The sequence below is a fragment of the Strix uralensis genome, chromosome 4 (assembly GCF_047716275.1).
Source record: "Strix uralensis isolate ZFMK-TIS-50842 chromosome 4, bStrUra1, whole genome shotgun sequence".
In the NCBI taxonomy this organism is placed as follows: domain Eukaryota; kingdom Metazoa; phylum Chordata; class Aves; order Strigiformes; family Strigidae; genus Strix; species Strix uralensis.
In genome coordinates this window covers 29,611,700-29,635,503 of record NC_133975.1, presented here as the reverse complement: position 1 = coordinate 29,635,503, position 23,804 = coordinate 29,611,700, and the positions used below count along the sequence as shown (strand labels likewise).

Genomic DNA, 23,804 nt, shown 5'->3' with positions numbered 1-23,804 from the left:
TTACCAAAAACAGTGTGTTAACTCTTAATAAAACTCTTTATGTATAGCACCTAGTATGTCCTTCTGAGGAATTGAATGTGCCTTTTACTGTACATTTTATTAAAGAAGTAGTTCTAGAAATGTTTTTCCATACTGTGATTATAATGGTTAAGCTTACCTCCACCTATGTATATTATACTATGTATCTTATACAAATATGACCACACCAGTGTAAAAAGAAGCTCTTATGTTCCTTTTTTCCACATTTGTGCGTCACTTTTTCTTTTGGAGCTGAAGTTCTGCCGTTAGATGGCAGTGAAATACCAGGAGACTAGTTGTGCAGTTCTTTCCACACCAGACTCTGATTTTGGATGCACATGGCTGAAAAGGTCTTTTATATGCTTTTCTAAAGAGAGAGGCTGCCATTGAGTCTAGATTAATGAAATTCTCAGTAATGCTTTTATTTGATATATGGTTTAGCAATTTAAAAAATTGTCTGAAAAGCTGTAAATAGGACTGTTCTATTGACCCTGTCCCCAGTGCACCATTTGAGCTACAGTGTGCTAAAGCATGGGCTGGTGTGCTTTTCCTTAGTCGTCAAGAGCTCTTGAATTGCAAATTACTTGGAACAAATTCCACCTGCCCAAATCCTATTTAGTACATTATTGTCACTGTTTTGTATGCAAATCATCCAGCTATTAGGATCAAGACTGTTTTTCATTTCAAGTTATTAATCAGATTTTTACATCTAATTTTTCTAAGGTAGCAATTCAGTGACTGTAATGCTAAAGGTCCAAAAGATGTACACAAGAAGGGAGACACGTATACTTCCCCAGTATATTCTTCCTGTTACTACTACTGTAGTGATCTCTGACTATGGGAATCTTAGAGCTCAAGCCGGTGTCTTTCTGTTTAATATTCTTTGTTGAATTTATCTCCTGTTAGCATTCCTAATTGTTTTTCAGTTGACATAAACTTTTGGCATCTATAAATGTTCTGTACCACTGAATTTCTAGATTTAGCCAACTACTCTGTGGGAGTAGAATACTTCCCTCTGTTATGAACCAGCCCCCTGGTAATTTCATTTTATGCCTTGTATTGTGAAAAATAATTATTGATGTTTTATCCCTATTTGGCATTTTCACACTCTTCAGGATTTTGTGCCCTGTTAGTCACCTGATGACTCGTAGTTATCCATCTCTTTAGATGGAAAAGTCACTCCATCTTGTCTTTTGTATATGTTCAGGCTTTACATTCTTTTGTTATTGCAGGACCAAAACAATGCAGGAGCTAAGATTCAAGTGCATCATGTGTTTATGTATTGACATTTTTTTTCTATACCATTCTTTTCTTAATAATTTCTAGCATTTAATTTGCTTTCTTGAACACTACCAAACACTTTCACAGAATTATCAATTGTAACTCCCATGACTTCTTTTCATAGGACTTTCTGATGGTGGAGCATTTTAAATTATGTTTGGTTTGTGTTACACCAAGAGCTTTAAAGCAGTTTGGTGTTACGCATTATCCACTGTATGCCCAGTACACATATAGAGGCTTCCTTTTGCTCTAGTAGTCAGGAAATATTTAAAGTACTTAGAATGAAATATATGTGTGTAAATTATATACGTTTATAGGAATTATCTGTATGTATAAAGTGTACTCAATTGAGGATAAAGTTACTGAAAACTTAAAACTGTCTTCAGGAATTTTCCTGGTTGTTAGTGAACAAACTCTTCTATTTAGGTTTCATATTTGTCAGTTGAGCTTGTCAAGTTGAAGTCAGAAGTGCAATTTATAACCTTGTAGCATCCATTATATGTTCCATGTTTTCCAAATGTGAAATGATGCAGCTTTTTTCGAGAGTATTTTGTTATCTTAAAAACTTACGAGCTCACTTGATAGGGGTCTTGCTCACTTTTGCCAAGAACCATTCTACAGGAGTAATTATGACTCTACAAGAAAACAGGATTAGTTGCTGTTTACAACAGTTGCTTATCACTTTGTATGTCTGGACAGATAAAAGAGGCAGAAGCCAAAGCTGCTGTTGAAGAAGAAAAACGAAGACAACAGGTATCAACCTTTTTCCTTCCTCCCCACCTTGTTCTTGTTACTAAATCATTTAATTTACATGCAACTAAAGATGTATAGTTTGTAATGTGATATGCACAGTCATTCCTGTCAGCTGTTATCTTACCCTGAGATGTGTGCTGTGAATGATTTACAGTGGTTAAGAGCCCATGTTTTCCCAAACAATTTTAATAATTTTATGCAAAATTATAATTAATCACTTTACTCTTGCATTGCTATAACTGTTTATAGTTTATTTTTAAAGTACTAAGTACTCTTGATTTTAATTACTTTATAGTGCATAAACCACACAGAATTACTGAATAGCTTTCATAGAGATTTAAGTATTGGGTGAAGCTTCCCTCCTCCCTCCCATCATGAAAGAATGAGGAAGCTAAATGAGTCTTTGTCCTTCAAGGTCTCTGAGGGGGAGAAAACTGTGTAGTTGCTGTAATTGCTGTTGTTGGTGAGCGTATGTTGTCAGCACTGTAATCCAAGAAGCTTCTGTGCCAGCTGCCTGGAGACACTAATACTAACCATACTTCAGGCAATAACCGTAAGCTGGGTTGGTGTGATGGCCAGGTCAGGTTTGTCATCTGGGGGCTCCAGCCTTAGTGCAGTCCTGCCAGCCAGTTCCTGCCTGTGCCTGAGCATTTGACACCAAATCATAGTTTTAAGTCCATTGTGTGCTCTCTGACTCAATCCTTTTACTCAGTTACACAACAGTTGTGTATTAGGTTATACTTGTGTTTTCACCTGCGTGTCACACTATTACAGAGCACTGGCTCACTCCCTGCTTGAAAGGGGGTGTGGGAGGCTTACTCACAGACCCAGTCCTCTTGTACCATTCTCCCAATCTCATTAGGATATGCAGTTTCTCTGTGGGTCAAAACTTCTGTTATGCATACTTCAATTAATTGCCTAGAGACTTTATTTATGAAAGCGTTACATCTACCAACCAGTGCTCTAGCAAGGCCTGCTTTTGTTTTTCAAAGGGGAGTATGTCTACTTATCATGCAGGAAAAGCATGCAGTTCTGTACCTCTTGTCCAGGGGACCAGGCACTGTTTTGTGATCATATAGTGTTTATTGTTCCATTCACGCCTCACCTGTCTACAATGTTGATCACATATTCTGTCATACAACTCACAGACAGTTTATCTAATCTTCTTGTTCTCTAAGTTGACCTTGGAAATGTTAGTTCAGGTACATAGGTCAGGAAGCATAGCTTGTGTACAGATGTTTAACGTTTTGTTAGGCAGAGGTAATCTGTAGCTGATGGTTCTGCAAGAGAAGCATTGAAGTGTACTAATGGACATTTACACATATAAAGAACATGCTTACAATTCTAGAGCTAGAAATTCAAATTTGCTGGTGTTTGTATTACACTAATTGTGTTTTCACACATTCCAGAAGGCATCCCAGTTACTACTGATTTCTGCCTCAAAATCACTTATAGTCCCTCTAGTAAAGTCTCAGTAATGAGACTCCTCTGAAACTGTAGCAGATTCACTCCATCAGCATAGTGTGCAACATTATTTTTGTCTTGATTTTTCAGCAGTGATTGTTTCTCTCTGCAGTCACACCACCGTTGCTTTCCACTTGCACATTCACCGAAGTCTCACAGTTAACAGTCCAGCACTGTGCAATATATGGCAAGTCCTTTTGAGAAAAAAGTGCAATATATGACAACTGCTTCTGTGTATGTATTTTGTGATGGATGCAGCTTCAGGGGTAGAAGACTTCACCTATATATAATAAAATCTATTAAAAGTTAATTAAGAGTGGCCAGTAATACAGCACAATAGCAAACAGTAAGGCAACAACAGTAAAAAAAATAGGACAACAGTAACTAATAAATAGGCTCTAGAATTGTACACAAGTACTAACTTTAGCTACTGCAGGCTTTTATCTACAATTGATTCCCTTCTGATTTGATCTCATAATCTGCCATCTGGTGATGCAAATTGGAGGACATCACTATCATAGGTGTTGGGTCACATTAAGAGTATATATTCATTGAGTATACTCCCTTTTGAGAAAAGTTTGCATCTTGTACCACCTTCCTGATCTCACTAGCACATTTTTATATAGACAGTTCATCTGTTAGCTTCTTGAAACCTGTTTTGATTAATACTTCATTAAACCCTTTATATACAAACTAATTAGTGCTTTGATAAGTCTGCACATTTATATTTGTATTTGCTATATTTGGTAGCAGCTTCTGCTAATATCATTTACAGATGGAATCGCTTGTTTCTTAGTGGAAGGGAGGCTGTTTGGTTAGGCTTCTCCTCATGGCCCTAGCAGCCAAAGCTTTCCCTCTGCATCTAATCCAGAGGCACCCTGTGAGGCCAGGGTTCTCACAATTGCTAGAGGTGGAAAAAAGACGAGTGCTTTGATTATTTAATAATTCAGACCAAGCTCTCTCTCAGTCCCACTCAACTGTAAAAGATTTGATTAAATTTTTAAGCTAACTGGTAATAGTCAAGAGTTTCAATACTGAAAGTTGAGATCTCAAACCTGAATTCTAATTTAATGAGTGTTATGAAAGATTTTGTTTCCTTTTTTCTTAGAAAATTTTTTTAACAGCTCCTTAGAAATTACAGAAGTCAAATGCTTCCCCCCCACCCCCAATACAAGACCTGCAATTTTAGGATACTCTTTGTGTCTTTATAGTCACTGTTATTTGCATTCATTTAGCTACATTTCCCCATGGGGCCGCTACTCCTTCCAGTGCAGGAAGAATATAGAGAATAACACATGAAGGAGCAAAATCTAGTACCTGAGCAATACTAGATATTATCTGACATCAAATTATTTTGAGTATACAGTTTAAATAAATGCATTTTATTTTACTTTTAATACATCTGTACACGCAGTTAGGTTCTTAATCTAAATAAAAAGCTTGAGCCTGTTTTGCTTGGAAAATTAAGGTAGTTTGAAGACTGGGCACAACCATTACTTTATTGTTCAGAGATCACTGAGGTGACACTTTGGGAACAATGACAGTTATATAAAATCTGTAGGTAGCTTTTTAAGGGTAGTGATGGCTTCTTTCTCGTATTCTGTGCCCGAATCCTTTTTCATTCTGTGTTTTGTTTTTTATCATGTACTTATTTTTAGCTGGGTTTTTATAAAGATCACTAGGAAGGCAATTCAGTACCTGTTATATAATTGTTCAAGCCCTATATTTTAATTCAGATTACTGCAATTCATGGAGCACTCTGCTTTTAAAACTTACAGATCACAAGTATATAATAACTGTAGGAGCCCCCAGTTTTATGTAGTGTCTGTGTAAAATGAAATACTGCCATATTATCTATAAAACCTTAAGAACTTTGAATTTGCCTCCAGATACTAGATTTCGAAAAAGTTTCATTAAAATACTTCGCTTTTCTAAAGGAGGATTAGCCAGTTGAAAGTAATCTTGTTTCAAATAGCAGACTGTGGAACTTTGTCAGAACTTTCCTCCCATATTGTCAGAGAAGTGCCAACAATTTCTGCCTTTATTAGGTACAAAGGAATAGACATCAAAATGGGTCTCTTTCTCCCTCTAACAGTGGCATCTGGCACAAGAAGGGAAGTAAGATCCGCTTTGTGAAACTCTGACAAATATTTGCTGTCAGTAGAGGAAGACCAGACATCAGGCAATCTTGAGTTCCAAAGGAAAATTATATTTACTGGACTACTTCTCTGCCCATTTCCCAAAACAGTCTTATTCTTGTTTCTTTAATGCACCTACCTTATTGTCTTAGTCCCTCTCTTCCTGGCAGCACTGCAATAGCAGTCATGTAGATTTATTTGCTGTCATGGCCAGGCTTTGTCTCTGTTCACTGTCCATGTTTCCTCTGCTTCAGCTCAGTCTTGTGCCTTTTGCCCAGCCTGTCCCGGCTTGCTGCATTCTGCTGCTCCCATCTCTCTCTTCTTTCAGTTCATGTGGTCTCTCTGCTTCCTAGCTCCTTGTCCCATGTTTTCTCTAGTAGCTGACAACTCTACCCAAAAATCCAGATTATCATCAGACCTTTTCTGGTTTTAGCCTGTCTCACCTCTCCCTTAGAGCATCTTTTCTGATTTTCCTAGCAATTAGGTGGCTCCTCATTGGAGTCTCATGCCAGTCTTACACTTTTTGTTCCAGGCTGCCTGATTCCGATTTTATTTCAGCTTTGTACCCTAAAACGAATTTTGTCTGTATTCTCTTGATACGCTTTTAAAAAGATGTGGAGGGGGATGAGGAACAGAGATCAGAGGATCCTACTGTTCATTCCAGACATCACCCTGAAACTGCAGTTCTGGGTGGAAGCTTGGCATTCTTATTTTTTCCAGTGACTTTGCTTCATTTCTGGGCCTAAGGGTGTGTGCTTTCTTTTGAAGGATGCTATGTACCTACTACAGTCATGAGTGACTAAGTGTTAAGTTATACACTTAACAAATGGAATCTTTTTGTGCATGTCTAAGATTGTAGCTATTAATCTAAAATTTAGCTGAACATGCAAAATATAAAGATTGAAGAACAGATGATAGATTTTTATTAATTTATTTTTAGCAGAGAGCACATCCTTATGGGGGGGAGGTCTTTGAAGATTTCAGCCTATGCTTTTATATATGTTATTGTAATAGCTAAAATACTTATGAGTGCTTTTCTTTAATAGTAGAAATAATGTATTTTTAACATATTTCATGGAAATAACAATCTCATTTTGGCTTAACATACTCAGCCTGAGTTAAAAATCTAACGTAAAACTTCAGTTGGTTGCGTTTTTGGCAATGTTTTTTATAGGAAACTAAACAATGGTTTAATACTTGGAAGTGAAGTGGGATATAGTGCTACCATCTCATCTGTAAGAGATGTGTAACTTCCATTGGCTGCCAGTTATTTTTATGAATTGGTTTCTGGGAATGTTATTTAAAATCTGAGCATTTCCTTGTTTTTAATTCTGACACAAATGTCAGCTACTTCTGGTTTTCTTCATCTAGGCTGAATTGGAAGCTTTTGAAAACAGATTAAAAGGGCGAAGAAAGAATAAGAGAAGAAAGGATGAAGTAGAAGTTGAACAATCATCGTGGCAAAAATACAAGAACCTCATTATGCTGCCAGTGTTCGGAGTTGCTGTTGTGATGGTCGCATGGCTCATGGTCTACAATGACTGACACAGCTCAATATTTAAATATACCTCAGTTGGGCTTTAGGTAGCTATTATTCCTAGAATGTTAGTCCATGTGTAACAGAACTTAATATGCATAGGTTATGTATGTACACTATTTGCCAAGAAAAGTGCAGAGAAGGGAAGAAATGTCTCCTATTGTGTTACTACATTCACAGCACAAAACTGCGTTTCCAGACACCAAAAGTAGTAGTAGGTCTTAGTCTACACTGAAGTACTGATAGAATTGGTCTGACTGAGACCTGTTAACATCTCTTCTATTAATATATTGTGTTACTTTTCCTTGTCTCCATTTCATAATATTAAAAATAGCTTAGTATAAAATGTTTTATTGAATATTTGTTTCCTGTGAAAACAACTTAGTGGTTTATTGAAGATTAGTATTCTTATGCTAGTCTTTATGTTGTATCACACAATATTTTCTGTGCTTCATGTCAGTTTTAATTATAAAAACTAATGGGGAACTCCAGATCACTTAGGCTTGAATATTCTGGGGCTTCGTATCAGAACTTTGTTCAGAGAAAGAACATGTGAACTGTCTTTCAAGTCAACTGTATCACAAACAATAAAATGGGCCCCCTTACAGACTGTTTCTTTTGTGGTGGTTGTTTCCTCAAAATCAAACCAACTGAAGACTTCCTTTAGTGGACAAATGCATATGCTGAACATGGATGTGAAGTAGTTTCAGGGTACAAGGATGTGTTCTCATCTCTGCCCCCATCGCCAACAGCAGAAAAGCAATTTGAAATTGAACTTAGAGCATCACTTGACTATTTGTATAGATGAATGTCACGTTTGAATATTTGCATATGTGCAAAACCATAACTGAATAGCGTAACAATACAGTTATATGTTATGAAGCCATCTGGACAGTGCTTGCTAATCATGTAAAAACTGTCAAGCTAATCTTTTAAATGTTTAAATATTTTTCTTACTGACAGTTCAGAATACCTTGCTTTTGGGATATCATTGGTTTGTAGAACTGAAAGGTTTACACAGCTTCAGGATTATTAGAGAAGCTACGCTGCCTCAGCTGAGGGACTGCAAGTTAAATTCAGGAGCAGGGGGAATCAGAAAACTGAATTTTTAAATCTGCTGGAAATTTTATGCTGATCCTTGAGCATTGTGGGTAACTGAAAAGTGCTTGCAAGATCCTGTAAAAGAGGTTCAAAGCCAAAGGGCATTAGGTTGCCCTTGTAATTCAGGCGTATAATTTCATCACAAATCCTGCAAAAGCAGTGGGACCATTTCTGTGGATTAGTAGAGAAGACTGTGGTTTGGTTGAAAGCTCTTTTGGTTGATTTTGGCCCACTTGTAAAGGGACCCAGTATTTATTTGATGTGATACCCAATTTTAATTATGGTTCAGCAGCAGAAAAAAATAGAAAAGCTGCAAAAGGCAATAATTTTTAGATTGCATAGACTGACAAAGTAAGGAGAAAATCACTTTTCAATTTTTTCACCTAAGTTTGGGGAAAAGAGAGATAAGCAAAACTTGGCAATATTTAGCATGAAATGTTGCTATTTGATACTATTTTATGTTTTTTTTAAAATTGATTTCTAGAAATGCATATACTACTTCTGTCATGATGTGTCAGGCCATTAGTATGTGAAGTTGTAGGTTAATTGAAACTACACTAGGCAGTCATAGTTGTATCTCTGTTGAATTCTCTTATTTTCTAGTTTAAGGAATAAAGTGTTTTCCATAGTGTTAATTTAACTCTCTTCTATAATGTTAATGCCTGGAAGATAATTCCCTATATAAGTGGTGGTTTTTAACCAAGTGAGGTGATGCTATTATGTGACAGCTTATGCCAGTAACTCTTCTGGCACAGAGAAAAAGAAGAGGGATTTTTGTTCAGCTAAAGAAAACATGATGTATTGTCCAGAAATACAAAAAGATACCTTTATAGCTGAAATATGCAGATCAACATGAATGAGACCATTGTGGAAACAGCTTTATCTTACATGACTATAACTAATTTTTCTATTTACTGCTAGCTTTTTCTTTAAAACATGTACAATGGAAAGTTTATCCTTGCCTCTACAGCAAAGAGAACAACTCTCTACAGAGGTATAAAAATGAACTGCACTTGAGTTACATGTGTGAAGTAGTTCTTAGTGTTCTTTTCTGTGTATTTTGCTGTATTTGTGGAAAATATTGGAGAGGAAAAGACTTGTTTCTCATTGATCATCTTTATTATAATAAGAAATCACTCTAATCTTCAGAAATTGATTCCATTCATACAAATGTGTGTATGAGTAGGCATATTCCCTTTCTTAAAGGATTTGTATCTCCTGAACCTTGCATATGTGAGACATACCTATTTTTGAAATTTCATTCAAAATAGTTCTGTATATCTTATCCAACCATCTGAGTCATTTGCACTCTGTTGGTCTGCCTGCTGAACCAGATACTTGTTTCTTGGCATAAAAGAAGTGTGGGGGTTCAAGCAATCTGCAGTTTAATAAATCACTGGTTTCTATCTGGTTTTTAAAATTATTTTTACAGTTACTTTTTTTACCTTTTTTTTGGTTGGAGCTGCATGTTGCAAGCATGACAACCTTTGAAGTAAAAGGTACAGATAAAATCATTTGTTACTCATTACAAATGAAAGATGGTAATTTTAGAGAGGAAATACTGATCTGAAGGTAGGGTTTTTTTCAGAAACTGAAATGCAATGTACTGTTACATAATACAGTGAGCAGATATTTTTAATGTTAATAGTTTAGGAAAAAAATGCATATTGGTAAGTATACAGTCAACCAAATTTTATAATCTGACCTGTTGCTGAAGGGAAGTTACATAGAGAGAGAAGCCTGGTCATAAGGATACTTAGCGTGCAGAATATTTATCTATGTGTAAAATGAAAAAAACTTCGGGAGGCTTTTCCTACTTCAGAATGCATTCTGGTGAACATTCATTTTTCTGCTGAACCAAGGTGCTTACAGGTTGTCAGTATATTTTGGGTTGGAAACTCCTTGGACAAGTTTGTTCCCTGTAACAAAGCCATTGTGTGTGTTAATGTAAAAAACAAGTCAGACAATAAACGCATCAAAAACAACTTGAAAAATTGTTTGTTCTCAAGGACTGGTGCCATAAAGCCGCAAACTTCTCCTGGGTAATGACGACTGACATACTGCAGGGGAAGTTTTAGGCATGCTTTTTGTTCCCTTCTCTGGCAGCAGTAGCTCTCACTGCTCAGATTAATGCTGGAGTTACGTAATGGCGTTCCTTCATGTTACTGCTCCGACAAAACTGCGAGAATGGGTTGGGGAAGGAGATTAAGATGAAGCAAATGGGAATGGATTTTAGTAGATGATTTTTTTTTTTTTTTGCCTCATATGGGGAAACAGCTGATTATTATTAGATATTTGTCCTGACCTTAACTACTAGAGAAGGAAATGTTACTATGCAGATAGCACCAAAATTTTTTCATAAAAGCTTCTGTGTTTGATTGTGGCTTTAAAGCACTGAGCTCTGAGTTTATAATCTCAGTAGTTCTGGCTCCAAAGCCTGTCTACTATATGCCAGCTTTTCTGAGCGCGGTGAGCCAGTGTGTTGGGGGGTTAGAGTACAGAGATGCTTGGTCTGAAGGACGTTCCTGTGCCAGGCACTGGAAGCTTAATGTGTGTGGTGGCTGCTCTCTGGTGCATGCTTTAGGGTGGAGTGTTCTTGTGTGGACACTCCGTGGGCAACCCTGTCCTCAGTTTCATTTAGTTCAGGCATCCCTCTTTTGCACTGATTTTGTCACATTACCAGTCATTATCTGTGGGTATTTAAGTCGTTCCCTTTTCTTGCTTCGTGAATGTAAATTTGTATTTGTGTCTGCCCTTATTCAATTCAATCAGTCAATCACTGTGAAGAATTAAAATGAAGATACTGTAGTGGTCTGTATTTACTAGGAAGGGAAATGCAGGGGAAAAAATAGGGAAAAATCAAATGAAGTCATATTTGTTATAAGATGATGAGACATGCTTGGTTCTTTCCACTAATGGTTACATGTTAATGAGTTATTTGGACTCTGCATTAAAATGTTTATGTGCCATGCTACCAGAAACTAGGGATTAGCGTTTCAATATGAGCTCTATGATATATTAAAGTCAGTCATAAGGTAGGCTAAATGGCAGCTCTCTAGAAATAAGTCATACTTTGAGGGAACTGTGGCTTAATTATCTAAATAATTGTTTCTCATGCAGTGATTTCCATAAAATTGCCAACAAAACCAGAACTCAATTTAGGCTTTCTCTGTGTGTTCTACACTGTGGCTGAATCTTGTCATTGTGAAACTGCAATTTGAATGGCTCCCCCACTTGAGGAAATTAGTATGAGACGAGTCAAAACTGGTTTGGGGTTTGGAATTCAGAGTTCTACTACTGAGGAGAAGCCATCCTCCATCCAAGGCCAGGCTGGCTTTACAGTCTGAGCCATGTACTGCTCCTCTCGGATTTCAGTTTTGAGTTGTAATTTTTGACAGGGCTAACTAATCTCTAAAATACTGTGATAAGTATAATAATAACTATGCTTTCTCTTTTTATCAGCATTACAGCACAAGCTGTTGTTTCATATTAAGCAATGTGAAGATTTTGCATAAATGCTCTTGCTTCTGTCTATTTCCATGCTTTTCCTATTATTTGTGCAATTGTTTTAAAACCAAGAGAGTGCTTTCCTCTAGAGGGGACTTTGTTTGGCTGGGTAAAAAAAATGCAGGTCTGAGTACCAGGAGCAGGAGTTACCTCTGTACAACGGTGCTGCGGAAGCACAGAGCGCCGGGTGTCTGCACCATAAAGTTTGCACCCAATCAGAAAGTGACAAGACCTAAAGCCAAAGGTACAGAAATAAAGATATCTGAGAAAGAAGGTGGAAAAAAGTTATGTTTGTCTTGGACGTATATAATCATCCCCCCTGCTAGGTAGCCCAGAGTGGTGACCAGGGATAGAAACCATATTCATGTCGAGGTGCTGGCTCACATTTTTGGGTGTTTTCTGACTCACCTTTTGAATGACAGCATTTCAGAAGCGCTAAACGCTGCACAGTGAAAACAGCCCCCCTCGGCTCCCCGGTGCTTGGGGCCGGTCCCGGCAGGGGACAGGTGCAGCGTCCCTGGCCGCCGCTTCCTCCCACGGCGGGGACGGGGCAGGGCAGCCGCGCCTGGCCCCCGGGGGGCTGCGACCGGAGCCTCACAGCGGGGAAGGAGCTGGAGAAACCTGTCACCGGCTCCGGGAGAGCTTCCTCCCGCCGGAGCCCTTTTCCCTCCGGTTCTGCTGGGGCGGCGGCAGCGCCCGGCGCCGCTTTCAGCCCCTTTTCTGGAGCGCAGGAGGATCGGCCGGGGCCAGGCGAGTCACTGCGCTACGAGGGAAGCGCTGCACTCCCTGGGGGCGCGAAACTTTCTCACCCTGGGGTGAAGCGAAAGCCGCTGCATGACCGTAACGTAAAATAAAGAGCATCCAGGAGGCGGGCGGGTCCTCCGGCGCCCGGGAACGGCGGAAGGATGGACCCAGGAGCCAGCCCCGGCATCGCCACCCCGGCTCTGAACTCCGCGCTCCGACGGGGCGGGCGGGGGAGCCGGGTGCCCCTGCGCTGGACCGGCTTCGGGTCGCTCCGGCCGCGGGGTCAGCTCGGCGGCAGCCCCGGGCCCTGCGGGGGCAGCCCCGAGCTCTCGCCCGCGGCAGGGCCCCGGCGAGCCGAGGTGAGGGGTGCGAGGGGCCAGCTCCGCGGGTTGCCGCCGCGTACATCGTCCCCGGCTCGGGCTTGTCTGGCCACCTGAAGCCCTTCGCGGCGTGAGGAGACGTCGGTTATCGGGGGGGGGGGGGGGGGGGGGGGGGGGGGGGGGGCTCGCAAAGGCTGTGTCCACTTCACCCGCCCCCCCCGGGGGATGGCTTTAGGGCGAAATTAGCAAGTGGGCTGTCCCTTCTCTTGTCCCCAAGGGGTAGAGCCTGGTGCGCAAAAGGGGTGGGGATGTGGCGGCTTTCTTGCGGAGGTTTATTATTATTGGGTGGAGGAGGGGGGAGGGGGAGTCTGCCGAGCAGACAAAATGCGGAGCCCCCCCCCGCCCCGCAAGTGTGTATGTGCGGGAGGCGGGCGGCCGCGGCTCGGCAGAGACCAAGGTAGAAAAAGGGCGTGGGGGGGCGGCTAAAGCGGAGAGGGCTCAGCAGCGGCCGGAGCATGCACTCCATGCAACAGTTCCCTGCCCTGCCTGCGGAGGAGGAGCGCTACCGGCAGGTCCTCTCCGCCAGCCGGGTAAGGCGAGCCCGAGGGGCTCCCCGCCGCGCGTGGGGCCGCCTGGGGGCCACGGGGCGGCCGCTTCCGCCGACCCCCGGGGTGCGGGGCGGCGTGCTCAGGGGAACACCTCCGACCGCCGCCGGGTGCCGGGGGTGGCGGCCGGGAGGAGGGGAGCGCGGCCGCCGGTCCGGCAGGGAATCCGCGTGCGCGGAGCGGCAGGTTGCTGGGGCGAGCCCTGCTCCCAGCTCTGCCATCCGCCGTAGCGAGAGCGGGCCCGTGGCTCGCCCGCGGGGACGGTGCCGTGTCCCGGGGCGGCCGGGGGCAGGTGGCCACCCGCACCCGACCTGCCGCGGTGGAGCCGTCCCGGAGCGCTCCCGTGGCGGAACTTGCGCGGCGGTGCGGGAGAAGCGCGGGACGGCCGCGTTAGAGGCGCAGGATGTAGGTGAGTCGCAGTTAACAACCGGTCGGTCATTGTTTGCGCTTCGCCAAGGGCTTAGCGGCGCCCGCTCCCCGCTCCCTCGCAGTCAGCGGCGCTGAGGTGCCTGTTACTCGTTCTGGCGCCGGGAGGAGCGGGGGACAGTTGCGCCGAGCCCGACGGCAACAGGGCCGGCCGGGGTTTGCGAGAGCGAAGTTTGGGCTTGACCCGCGGCAGGACGGCCGTGGCAGCTCCACCGGCGGCCGGGCTCCCGGGGAGTTCATGCACCGTGACCTCGTCCCCGGCGCGGTAGCTGTCTCCGGCAGCGGCGAGGGCTGGCGGCGCCGGCCCGTCGGGTGGGCCCTGGGGTCGGGCGGGGGGACTCCTTGCCCCTCCTTTTCCCCCGTCCCACGGCTGTCCGGCGGGATGGTACCGCTGGCCGCCGCCACCCACGGGAGGTGGTCGTCCCGTGGAGGGTCACGGAGGGGGGCAGTTAATCCTTCCAGGGAGAAACAGAATACCCGGGTGGCTGCTAGTGCCCGAAGGGGATAGTGCGGGTGTTCCCGGCCTCCCAGCGCCCCCCTGCGAGACAGGGGGCGGGGGAGACGCTTTTTTCCCCTGTGGAGAGGCTGCGGGAGGGGGCGCGGGACCAGGTACGAGGCGCTAGCGCGACCCTGCAGGGCCAGCTCCCCCCGTCCGCCCTCCCCTCCCCTCCCCTGGCCGGAGCAGGTGCCGCCGCGGTGGCCCCGGTGCGGCTGGCGCTGCCGGAGCGGAGGGGAGGCACGGCGGGGCGGCCGGGGGCAGCGCTCCCGGTGGCGGTGCGGAGCCCTGCGGCGGGCGGGCGGCGCGGGGGCGCGCAGGAGCGCTGAGCTGCTGCCGGAGCGCTCGGAGAGGGGGCGCGGAGCTTCCGCGCTGCCGCACCGGTCCGTGCGCCGCCCAAGTGGCACGGCAGCGGGTTTGACAGGTGTGTAAATACGGCAGTGCGCCTCGGTGGTACCGTTGCTTCACTTGATTTATAATGCAGAATCCTTGGACGCATTTCATGGCAGACGATTAATTAATTAACCTTTAGTTTAAATTATTGGCAGTCTGGCTGAGATGGCGAGATTCTTAAGTGAAATCAAATATCTAGAGCTTTTAATGCATTCACGGGGTCTCTTGGGAAGGTTTAGCTTTCAGCGGTAAAAATATGGAAATGGATTTTTCCATATGGCCATTTACACCCTTCCTGTGTTCCTAAAAGATGGACCAGTCAGCAGGACTAAACTGTAATTCTTTAGTTTTGTTTTTGTAATGGATGCCTTAATTGGAGACCTCTGTTACAAGCTTCTCAGGTACTGCGGCACAGACGGCGTTGAATTCCTGTGTCACTGAGGTAATCCAGACAACTATAAAGGAATAATACAAGGAATCGTAGAAGCACTCTGCTTACGTGTCTCTGGTTACATCTCCCAAGTGTCTTGGCCATCAGGGTGCTGTAGGAAGCGGAGGGCTCCTGTGGGGCACAGGGGAATCGCCAACAATGTCCAAACCTCCTTCAGAAAGGAAACGCTCCTGATTTTTTCTCTCCCCTCCATCAGCCATTTATGGGGTACCCCAACAGCCGGGATTTTCTGCCCGTGGGGAAGCCTGGCCCTTCAGCCTGGCGTGTAACCGCCACCCAGCACACGTTGCTAGCGAGGGCACCAGTACTCGTTTTCCTGAGAAGGCTCTTGGGGTGGTCAGCCAGGCAGCACTGCTCGTGTGCCCCGATCCAAGGAGTCTGCTTGTGCCCTGTTAGTATCCGATGGGACCATCAGGACAAAACGTTGGTTTTCCTCAGTCTTTGGGAGCTGGGACTATAAGATACTGAAGAAAGCACTCACTTCTTCTCCAGAAATCTTTGCTGGCACTCGACTGTGTGCCTGTGGTAGGTAACTTGAGTGCGCAGTGAATCAAAAGTATAAGATGGTTTGAAATGTGCTGCTGTTAGAGGTGTTCTATAAAATGTGCAATGCACACAGGGCAACTTAATATAGCTGTGTTATTGTTTAGCTGTTAATTATGTACTAGATGATGTCTACAGATACAAATGAAAGCCAGGACTGTTAACAGTGCCAGTAATTATTTAAAAATACAGGTTTACCTGAATGCCTGAATGTAGGAGCTGGTTTTTTTTTTTTTTTTTTTTTTGCTAAGCTGATGTACATGTTTGGGTCTTAGCTCTGCGCTCCCTCGAGGAACATTACTGTCCTGCCATTATGTTAAGGCCATGTATTGCCAGACACATAATTTCTTGTCATTACTTGCATGGCCAAGTGAGGAGTGTGGGCAGAGGCTGGGGTGGATAAACATCCCCACAGAAATCTCATTTACCAGAAGTTCCTTCCAAGAGAAGGCGGAACAGGCAAGGGAACGTTGGGATGGTTGCACCCAGCGAAGAAACCCAGCAGCTCCTACTCTCACCACTACTCAACCGCTCTAACCAGCAAATGCTGAACTCTAAATAAGCCCTTTGGGCACAGCAGGATGACAGTGCTTCCATTGGGCATGGCCTAGTGGCTGTTTGGGCTCTGTGAGCCTTTGCCATGCTGAGGCCCAGCAGATTCAGGCTATCCCAATGCAGCAGGCACAGTGTAAGCACTACAGGCACTTCCTTAAGAGGTGGGAGCTGTGGCTTTGACCCCACCTGGGCTGGGAGGCCGTGGGTACCAGGTCATCTGCTTCAGGCTGAGCAGCACACGCTGCGAGGCTCTTGCACACAGCGGCACTACCTCCTGGTGTGGTCAGATTTTAAAAGGTGGCGGCTACTGCTACATCGTGTGGGAAGAGTTGAATCCTGTCAGCGTGTCAGGTATCCTTGGCAGGCGCTTGCAAGGCCAGATGAAGGCCTTGGTTCTGAATGCCAGCCAGGGTTTGGCAGGGGTGGGTGTCAGGCCACTTGCAGCAGGGCAGTTCTAGGCTTGCACATGCAGCCTAGGCCCTTCCAAATGTGGCAGCCAGACACCTCCTGATTTTTAAATGCCTTCAGGATGAAGCAGCTAAGCAGCAGGGCTGGAGGGGGGCAGTCTGATTGCAGTTTGAAATACTGATGTTTCTACTCTGTCCCAGCTTCTTCCCCTATCAAAAAGAAACGGATGTCATCAATGGCAGGCTGGGTAAGTACAGTTCTCCAGCACCAGGGGAGAAGGGGGGGGTGATAACCTCTTGTGAAGTGATGAATTGTCACAGTAGGACAAACAAAGCTTAAATCCTCCTGGAAGAGGTCTTCACGCAAAGAACAACCTCTGAAGACAGCGGCCAGACAGGCTCCAGCCTAGCTACCCTCATTGTCTCTGGATTTTTGGTTCTAGTGACCCTCCGCAGTCAATTTTTGTCATGTGAGGGTGTGCAGTTTCATCTGGAACTGTCCTGAGCCTCGGTCTGGGTGCCAGGGCATAAGAGTCCCCCTCCACTTTCTGGGATCTGTAACTGGAGGAGTTAATATGTGTGTGAGGTGGGTCCTCACTTCCTGAGAGGCTGCATGAGGAAAAACGGGGGAAAATGAGGGAAGGAAGAGCATCTGGGCCTTGCCTAGATGGCTTGCCTCTTTGTCTCAGTCGCAGCCTCTGTGTCCTCCGGCCGGCCTGGACTGCCCCCTGTCCCCGGGCCACGAGCAGCAGCGCGGCGGGCAGAGGTGCGGGTTGGGCTGAGAAGCGCATGTCAAGTCGGGCAGCTTGGCGGGCCACGGTGCTTGGGGTTTCCCCACTGCAGCCACCTTGCCCCGCTGTGCTGAAGGACGGGAAGGGGGGGCTCGTTCGTGGGTGCCTCTTCCAGTTCGCAGCCCTGCGACATAATAATATGATGCCAATCGCATCCCTTCCCTCTGTCCCCCGCCCCTCTATAAATAACTCTTGCTGGGCTGACCTGTCAGATTCCCCCAGCAGAGCAGATCCCCTGACCCGGGCAGCCTGCAATGGAAAGTCTGAATGTAAAAAATACCGTAGTAAAAATAGAGCAGCCGGGTAGCCCCTCCGGCAGGTCCTAGCGCCGGGGCCCAGTGGCTCTCCGCTGCACCAGCCCTGCCACTGTCGGCTCCCCCCGCGCTATGGGCTCCCCTCGTGCTAACGAACGAACGGCTCTCCTGGTGCGAAGGGCTGCCCTCACGCTAACAGCTTCCCTCACGCCAGTGCTCCCCTCGCGTGAAGGGCTCCCCTCGCGCTCACGACTCCCGCACATGACACACCTGGCTGCGCCTCCCGCCAGCGCTCAGGCGCAGCCAGCCGGCCTGCACCACCTCGGCACTGCTCAGCGTTCAGAGCTTCCCCCCTGCACCCACATCGATGTGCGCTTTAATACCCTAATGGTGAAGTCTCTTCTCCTTTTTTTTAGCTGTCAGATGGAAGCATAATTCATTTCTGCTATTCTGCTGTGGAACAGATAGTTCCTTTCCAAGTAGTGTTTTTAATTTCAGCTTGTCTTTCTAATCAGCAAACATGAAAGAAATAGGGATAATGGTTTAATATCCTAAATGTAGAAATAATAATGAGACAACAATCAAAAGCTTGCCATTTCAAAAAGAGATGAGAATCTTGCTGCCTCTGATGTCTGAATTAGATTTCATCCTGCGCCTACCTTGTGCAGAAGACTGCTCCCCTGAAGGGGTAGGTTCTCCTCAGCTGTGGTTTCAAGCCACTATAATTGAAAGCAATGCTTGTAATTATTTCTTTATGCATATGCCATTATTTCTGGTTGTTTTACCTGTGAAAACTGAATATCTGGAGGTTAAAGTCAGCATAGATATCAGTTGTCTGACTGCTGCTATGCTTTCTCCTTCTGGTGCATCCCTGTTGCAGTTCCTGGCCCTTGGCACCCACTGGATCATGGATTTCTCTGGGTGTGGTGGTGGGGTGGCTTCAGCTCGCAGCCAAGCACCCGCACGACCGCTTGCTCATCCCCCCACCATCCTGTGGGATGGGGGAGAAAATAGGAAGAACAAGGCTTCTGTGGGTCAAGATAAAGGCTGGGAGATCGCTTGCTGATTACTGTTGTGGGCAAAACAAACTCAACTGAAGGAAATTAGTTTATTACTGTTTAATATAAATATTTGATTACTGATTCAGGTATTGTGAAACAAAAAAAGAAGCAAGTATTAAAGTGCTTGGGGAAAAGACCTCTCCTCCCCCATTCCCAGGCTCAGCTTCACTCCAGACTCCTCTCCTCACCCCTTGATATTGCTGCAGGTGGCACTCAGTCCCTTCAGTGAGCCAATGAGTGGCGCAGGGGAGGACTGTGGTTCTTCTCTGCTGCTCCTTCCTTCTCACTCTTCCTCTGCTCTGGTGTGGATCCTCCATGAGCTACAGTCCTTTTGGGAATGTCTTCTCTTCCATGGAACACCTACTTCTCCTCTGACCTTGGTGTTTGCATTGCTGTTTCTCACTTTTTTCCACTTCTCTGCCCATGTGGTGTTTTTTTCCCTTTCTTAAATATATTTTCACAGGGGCACCACCAACTTGGATGACTGGCTCAGCTGTGTCCTGTGGTACGAAGCCAGCTGGAACTGGCCATGTCCAGCACGGGACAGCCCTTGGTCTCTTCTCATGGAGGCCACCCGTGCAGTCCCCCAACTGCCAACAGCTTGCCACCTACACCCAGCACAGATGCCCATGTTATCAGGGGCAGAATTAGCTAGAAGTGGTGGCCACCTCATCATAGCGTCAGCTTGGGAAAATATGTTTGCTCACAACTGACCGAAGTGGCAGTGTCACCTCCATGGCTGTCTGCTCCCCTGTTCCTCTTCTGTGAAATCATGAAGGGATGGAATGGGTCCAGCCATCCTTCAGTTCCTTTTTACCATCTCTTGTCATTAGAATGGAACCCATGCAGCATCTGCTTCTTTGGGTGCCACACAGTTTATAATTCTCTATTTTTGTTGGTGGTGTTGCCAGCATAAGGTAAATTTTAGTGCATTGCCCTGTAGAAAGGGAAAAGAGGCTGAAAATCAGATACTGCCAGAGCTGCTTTGGAAGGGTGAAGTTTATGCTTTGATGATGCAAGCCCTGCCCCTCATTGCAAAGCATGTTTCCCACAACAGTATGCATTCTCTGGGACCCCAGCATTTGCATACATGCTAAATCAATACCTATTGCTTTTTTTTTTTTTCAGAGAGAACACAGAAACTGAGGCAGTTTTAAAAAACTTTTCCTCATAGAATAATCCATGGGGAACAGCTCCTGTAAACCTGTGGGAAAGACTGTCAAGTTCATCATTGCAGGTGTTCCTGTAAGCCACTGCTCTTCCTGAATTCCAAGGGTCGCTTTTTCTTGCAAAAGAAGCATTTTCTATATTGAACATTTAAGTCACCTTCACCCAGTCCTTAGGGGAAAGGAAGTGAAGGTAGACATGAGTTTCCCTCTTTGGGACTGCATCAGACCACATCTATTCCAAATTCATGTGTCGCATTTCAGAGAGGGTTCAAGATCAGTGGATGGTGCTCATGATTTGGGACTGGCTGGTTGGTGATTGTCAAGGTCTGTCTTTCCCTTCCTCTCTTCCTCAAACCTGTAACACTCGGTTCTGCCATATACAGAACCTAGTGTTTTAAAAACTTATGTGCTAGAATCTTCCACATCTGATCTGTTTGATACCAGAGAGATTTAACTTAGCAGTGATTTAACAGCAATTGCCCAGAGCAATTGCCGTTGCTTGTCACCTCCAAGAGCTTCTAGTTTCAAAATAGCCTATACTGTTGCTCCAGTATTACTGAAAGTTACTTGAGAGCATTTCAGACTCCGGAAGCATTCCTAGGAAAAGAAACTCGTTTTTATCCCTTGCTGCCTCTGAATGAAGCAGTAAGAAATCACTTACGCGCTTCTTGCATTGTTCATCTCCTTGGATTTTAGAAAGCAGTCAGGGCATTCTCTTGGAAATAAAACCACCAGTAGCATTGAGGAGCTTTCCACCCAAGATCTCTCAGACCTGCAGCTCTGCATTCATGTAATAACGCAGCATATATCTGTAATATACAGTTATGTCTGCTCTGGACTTCCACAGGCCAGTGGTGTGACATGGAGATTTTTTCCATTGCTCCTGCTTCTAGTGTCAAATCTTTTGCTGTGTGGATTATTTTGCCTATGTTAAAGTTGTCCCAGAACCAGTGGGACCTGGAGATTATAGAAGCAGTTGTCAGGTTTTCCCCATCCTCCTGCATTTTCACATCTTCAGGAAGAAACACAGACAGCTGAGCCCACTTTGCCTTAACAGCCTGCGCATTTTTGTCATCATGGAGTGTTGAGGGACAGACACTGCTGAGAGACAGCTCATTGTTTGAAAGATGCTAGTTCTGTGCAAGCACGAATATTGTTCTCATGGATAATATCTCTGAAAGAGTATCAGGAACTGTAGAGTAAGTAACTATCTTTTTATCCCCCTTGCTATCATTGTAGCCACCATGTAACAAAAGAATTAAGTAGTAAATGCCTTTTTGAAGCTTGGTTTGTCCCTGATCAGCCATTTTAAAGGTGTAAGTTTAAATAATTTGTAGTGCAGGTAGACAAGGCTGGAAAGGAAGTCTGAAATTACAATTGAATGTGTTTAGAAGTTATTAACAATTCTCCTTTTCCCTATAAAGTCAGAGTATATGGAATAGTGTTGATAGTGGTCTGGAAGGGCTAGGAACCCAGATGGCTTCCATTTGCTTTTTCCTCATCATTGATAGGATTATTATGTGACTCTTGGAGATTTCCAAAGAAAATGCGAATGGGAGGAAAGCTGGCATCTGTTCTAGGGATGACAATTAAATTGAATAGTCCTAGCCATAAATGCAGTAGGATTTTTCTTCTTTGACAGAATAATTGATCCAGTTGTTTCAGTGACTTGGAAGTTTTTATGCTACACCTCCTTATGTGATCCATAAAGCTTTGATACTACATCAGAGTCATAGTCAAACACGTACACCATTGTGAGTGCCTTGTTAATCTTGTATTTTCTATATCAGCTTGTTGTTTCATAACTTTGACAGTAATGAATAGGTTTAATCTCTAGTCACCTCTTGAGTTACTTCTGTCAAGATGTCCTACTGAAGCAAAATGTTCTAAGATTTTTCTGGAGATGTTTCTGAACAAAGTGGTATCCTATTGAAAAATGAATGCGTCGCCTCTAATTTTTATAGGTAGCAGGTTATTGACCTGTGAGACATTGTGTAAGTCCCTTTTCATCTTTGGAAAGAGAACAAATAAATATCCAGCTATGCTGAACAGGTGAAGCTTTGCTTTGACTCTAAACCATGTCATTTCCTTTGATTAATATTGCTGCTGCTCTTAGCCTTGGTCCAAGGGTTAGTATCTTTTTATTCACAATTTGGAAAAAAGTAGTGTAAGATTAACATTACATATTCAAATCTAAAATTCTAATTTCTTCAAGGCAGATGTTTATAGTGTAAGAATAATCTATACAATTTAGAGAAAAATGAGTAAGAAGTGCATGAAACATAAGGAGACAGATGCTTCTAAGAAGATTCCTGCTGGTTTTTTAGCTTGCATTCCAGTTTAGCATCCAATTCACATAACTGAAAGCTTCTGATTTTAAATAGGTTAAGTAATTGTATAATCAGCAATGCACATGGCACATATATGATGTTCGGGTCACCTTCAAGTTCAGAAGGCTAAGTCATCTGATTAGGCATTTATAGGGAAAAAAAAAGGTATGTCCAGTTACGAGGTCTAGTTGCCTTGTGTGGGATGGGGCTTCTGGTGGGATTTCTACGCAGGTGATTGATACACTGAATGGGAGCCACAGGGCAGGCGGGGCTTCTTTTTGTCCATTCTAGTTTTTCAGGCTTGAAAACCACTTTTAAGAGGAAGTTTTCCTCTAACTGTATCCCTCCACCCCCTCAAAATGTTTTTTCAAGATGTTTTTATTGTCATGAATTAGGCCACTAAGATTTTTTTGGGGGGGGTTTATGGTTTCCAATTTTGCTTTCTGGTTATTGTGGTTTAAGCCCAGAGGGAAACTGAGCACTAGGCAGACTCTTACTCACTCCTTTCCCCTCAGGGATGGGGAGGAGCAAATAAAAGGCTCAGGGATCAAGATAAGGACAGAGAGGGGTGACTTACCCATTAGGGCCATGGGCAAAATACAGACTCCACTGAGGAAGAAAAAAAAGAAAATTAATTTGAACACCACCACCACCATCACCACTTAATTTACCAATCAAACAGAGCAGGCCAGTGAGAAATACAATCTTAAAAACACCTTCCCCCCACCCCTCCCTTCCTGGTCTCAGCTTTGTTCCCAATTTCTCTACCTCCCCCCCCCCCCCCCCCGCCCCGCCGAGTGATGCAGGGGATTGGGGGTGCAATCAGTTCATCACCCGCTATTTCTGCTGCTCCTTCTCCCTCAGGGGAAGGACTCCTCGCATTCCCCTGCTCCAGCATGGGGTCCCTCTCACAGGAGACAGTCCTCCACAAACTCCTCTGATGTGAGTCCTTCTCATGGGCTGCAGCTCTTCACGAACTGCTCCAGTGTGGGTCCCTTCTGCAGGCTGCAGTCCTCCCAGCAACAGACTGCTCCAGCACAGGGTTCCCTCAGAGTCCCGGGACTTCCTCTGGTGCAGCTACCTGCTCTGGCGTGGGGTCCTCCCCGGGCTGTAGGTGGGCATCTGCTCCACCAGTGACCTCCACGGGCTGCAGGGGGCAGCCTGCCCTCACCACGGGCTGCAGGGGAGTGCCTGCTCTGATGCACCTCCTCCTCCTTTCTTCCACTGACCTCGGTGTTTGCATAGGTATTTCCCTCACAACTCCTCCTCCTCCAGGTTCCCCTTCCTAAATATATTATCACAGAGGTGTGGCCACTGTAGCTAATTGGCTTGGCCTTGGCTCAAAGGTGAATCCGACTTGGAGCCAGAGGAACTTCTAGAAGCTTCTCAGAGGAGCCACCTCTGTAGCCTCTCTCCCACCAGCAAAACCCTGCCACACGCACAAACCCAACACACTGGTG

The 23,804-nt window shown here is 44.9% G+C and overlaps 2 protein-coding genes across 8 annotated transcripts in view; both read left to right on the top strand.

The window, feature by feature from the left end:
• Window positions 1-10,277, top strand: part of NFXL1 (nuclear transcription factor, X-box binding like 1) — a 51,649-nt gene extending 41,372 nt beyond the window's left edge. Inside the window, exons 21-23 of one of the 2 annotated variants that reach the window (XR_012628666.1) lie at window positions 1,999-2,052; window positions 3,629-3,750; window positions 7,026-7,112. Coding sequence is in view for 1 of the 2 variants with exons in the window: in XM_074866094.1 (XP_074722195.1) it covers window positions 1,999-2,052; window positions 7,026-7,199 (228 nt within the window). In the remaining variant the exon portion in view is untranslated. Of the gene's footprint in view, window positions 1-1,998; window positions 2,053-3,628; window positions 3,751-7,025 lie in introns of both variants that reach the window. The other variant, XM_074866094.1, reaches the window with a different exon arrangement.
• A 3,012-nt stretch (window positions 10,278-13,289) lies between these two features.
• CORIN (corin, serine peptidase) overlaps window positions 13,290-23,804 on the top strand; it is a 173,940-nt gene continuing 163,425 nt past the window's right edge. For 4 of the 6 annotated variants that reach the window (XM_074866115.1, XM_074866112.1, XM_074866117.1 and 1 more), the window contains exon 1: window positions 13,290-13,453. In XM_074866115.1, coding sequence (XP_074722216.1) covers window positions 13,379-13,453 — 75 coding nt within the window. In that variant the 5' untranslated portion in view covers window positions 13,290-13,378. Of the gene's footprint in view, window positions 13,454-13,774; window positions 13,878-23,804 lie in introns of those variants that run through there. The other 2 variants (XM_074866113.1, XM_074866114.1) reach the window with 2 other exon arrangements.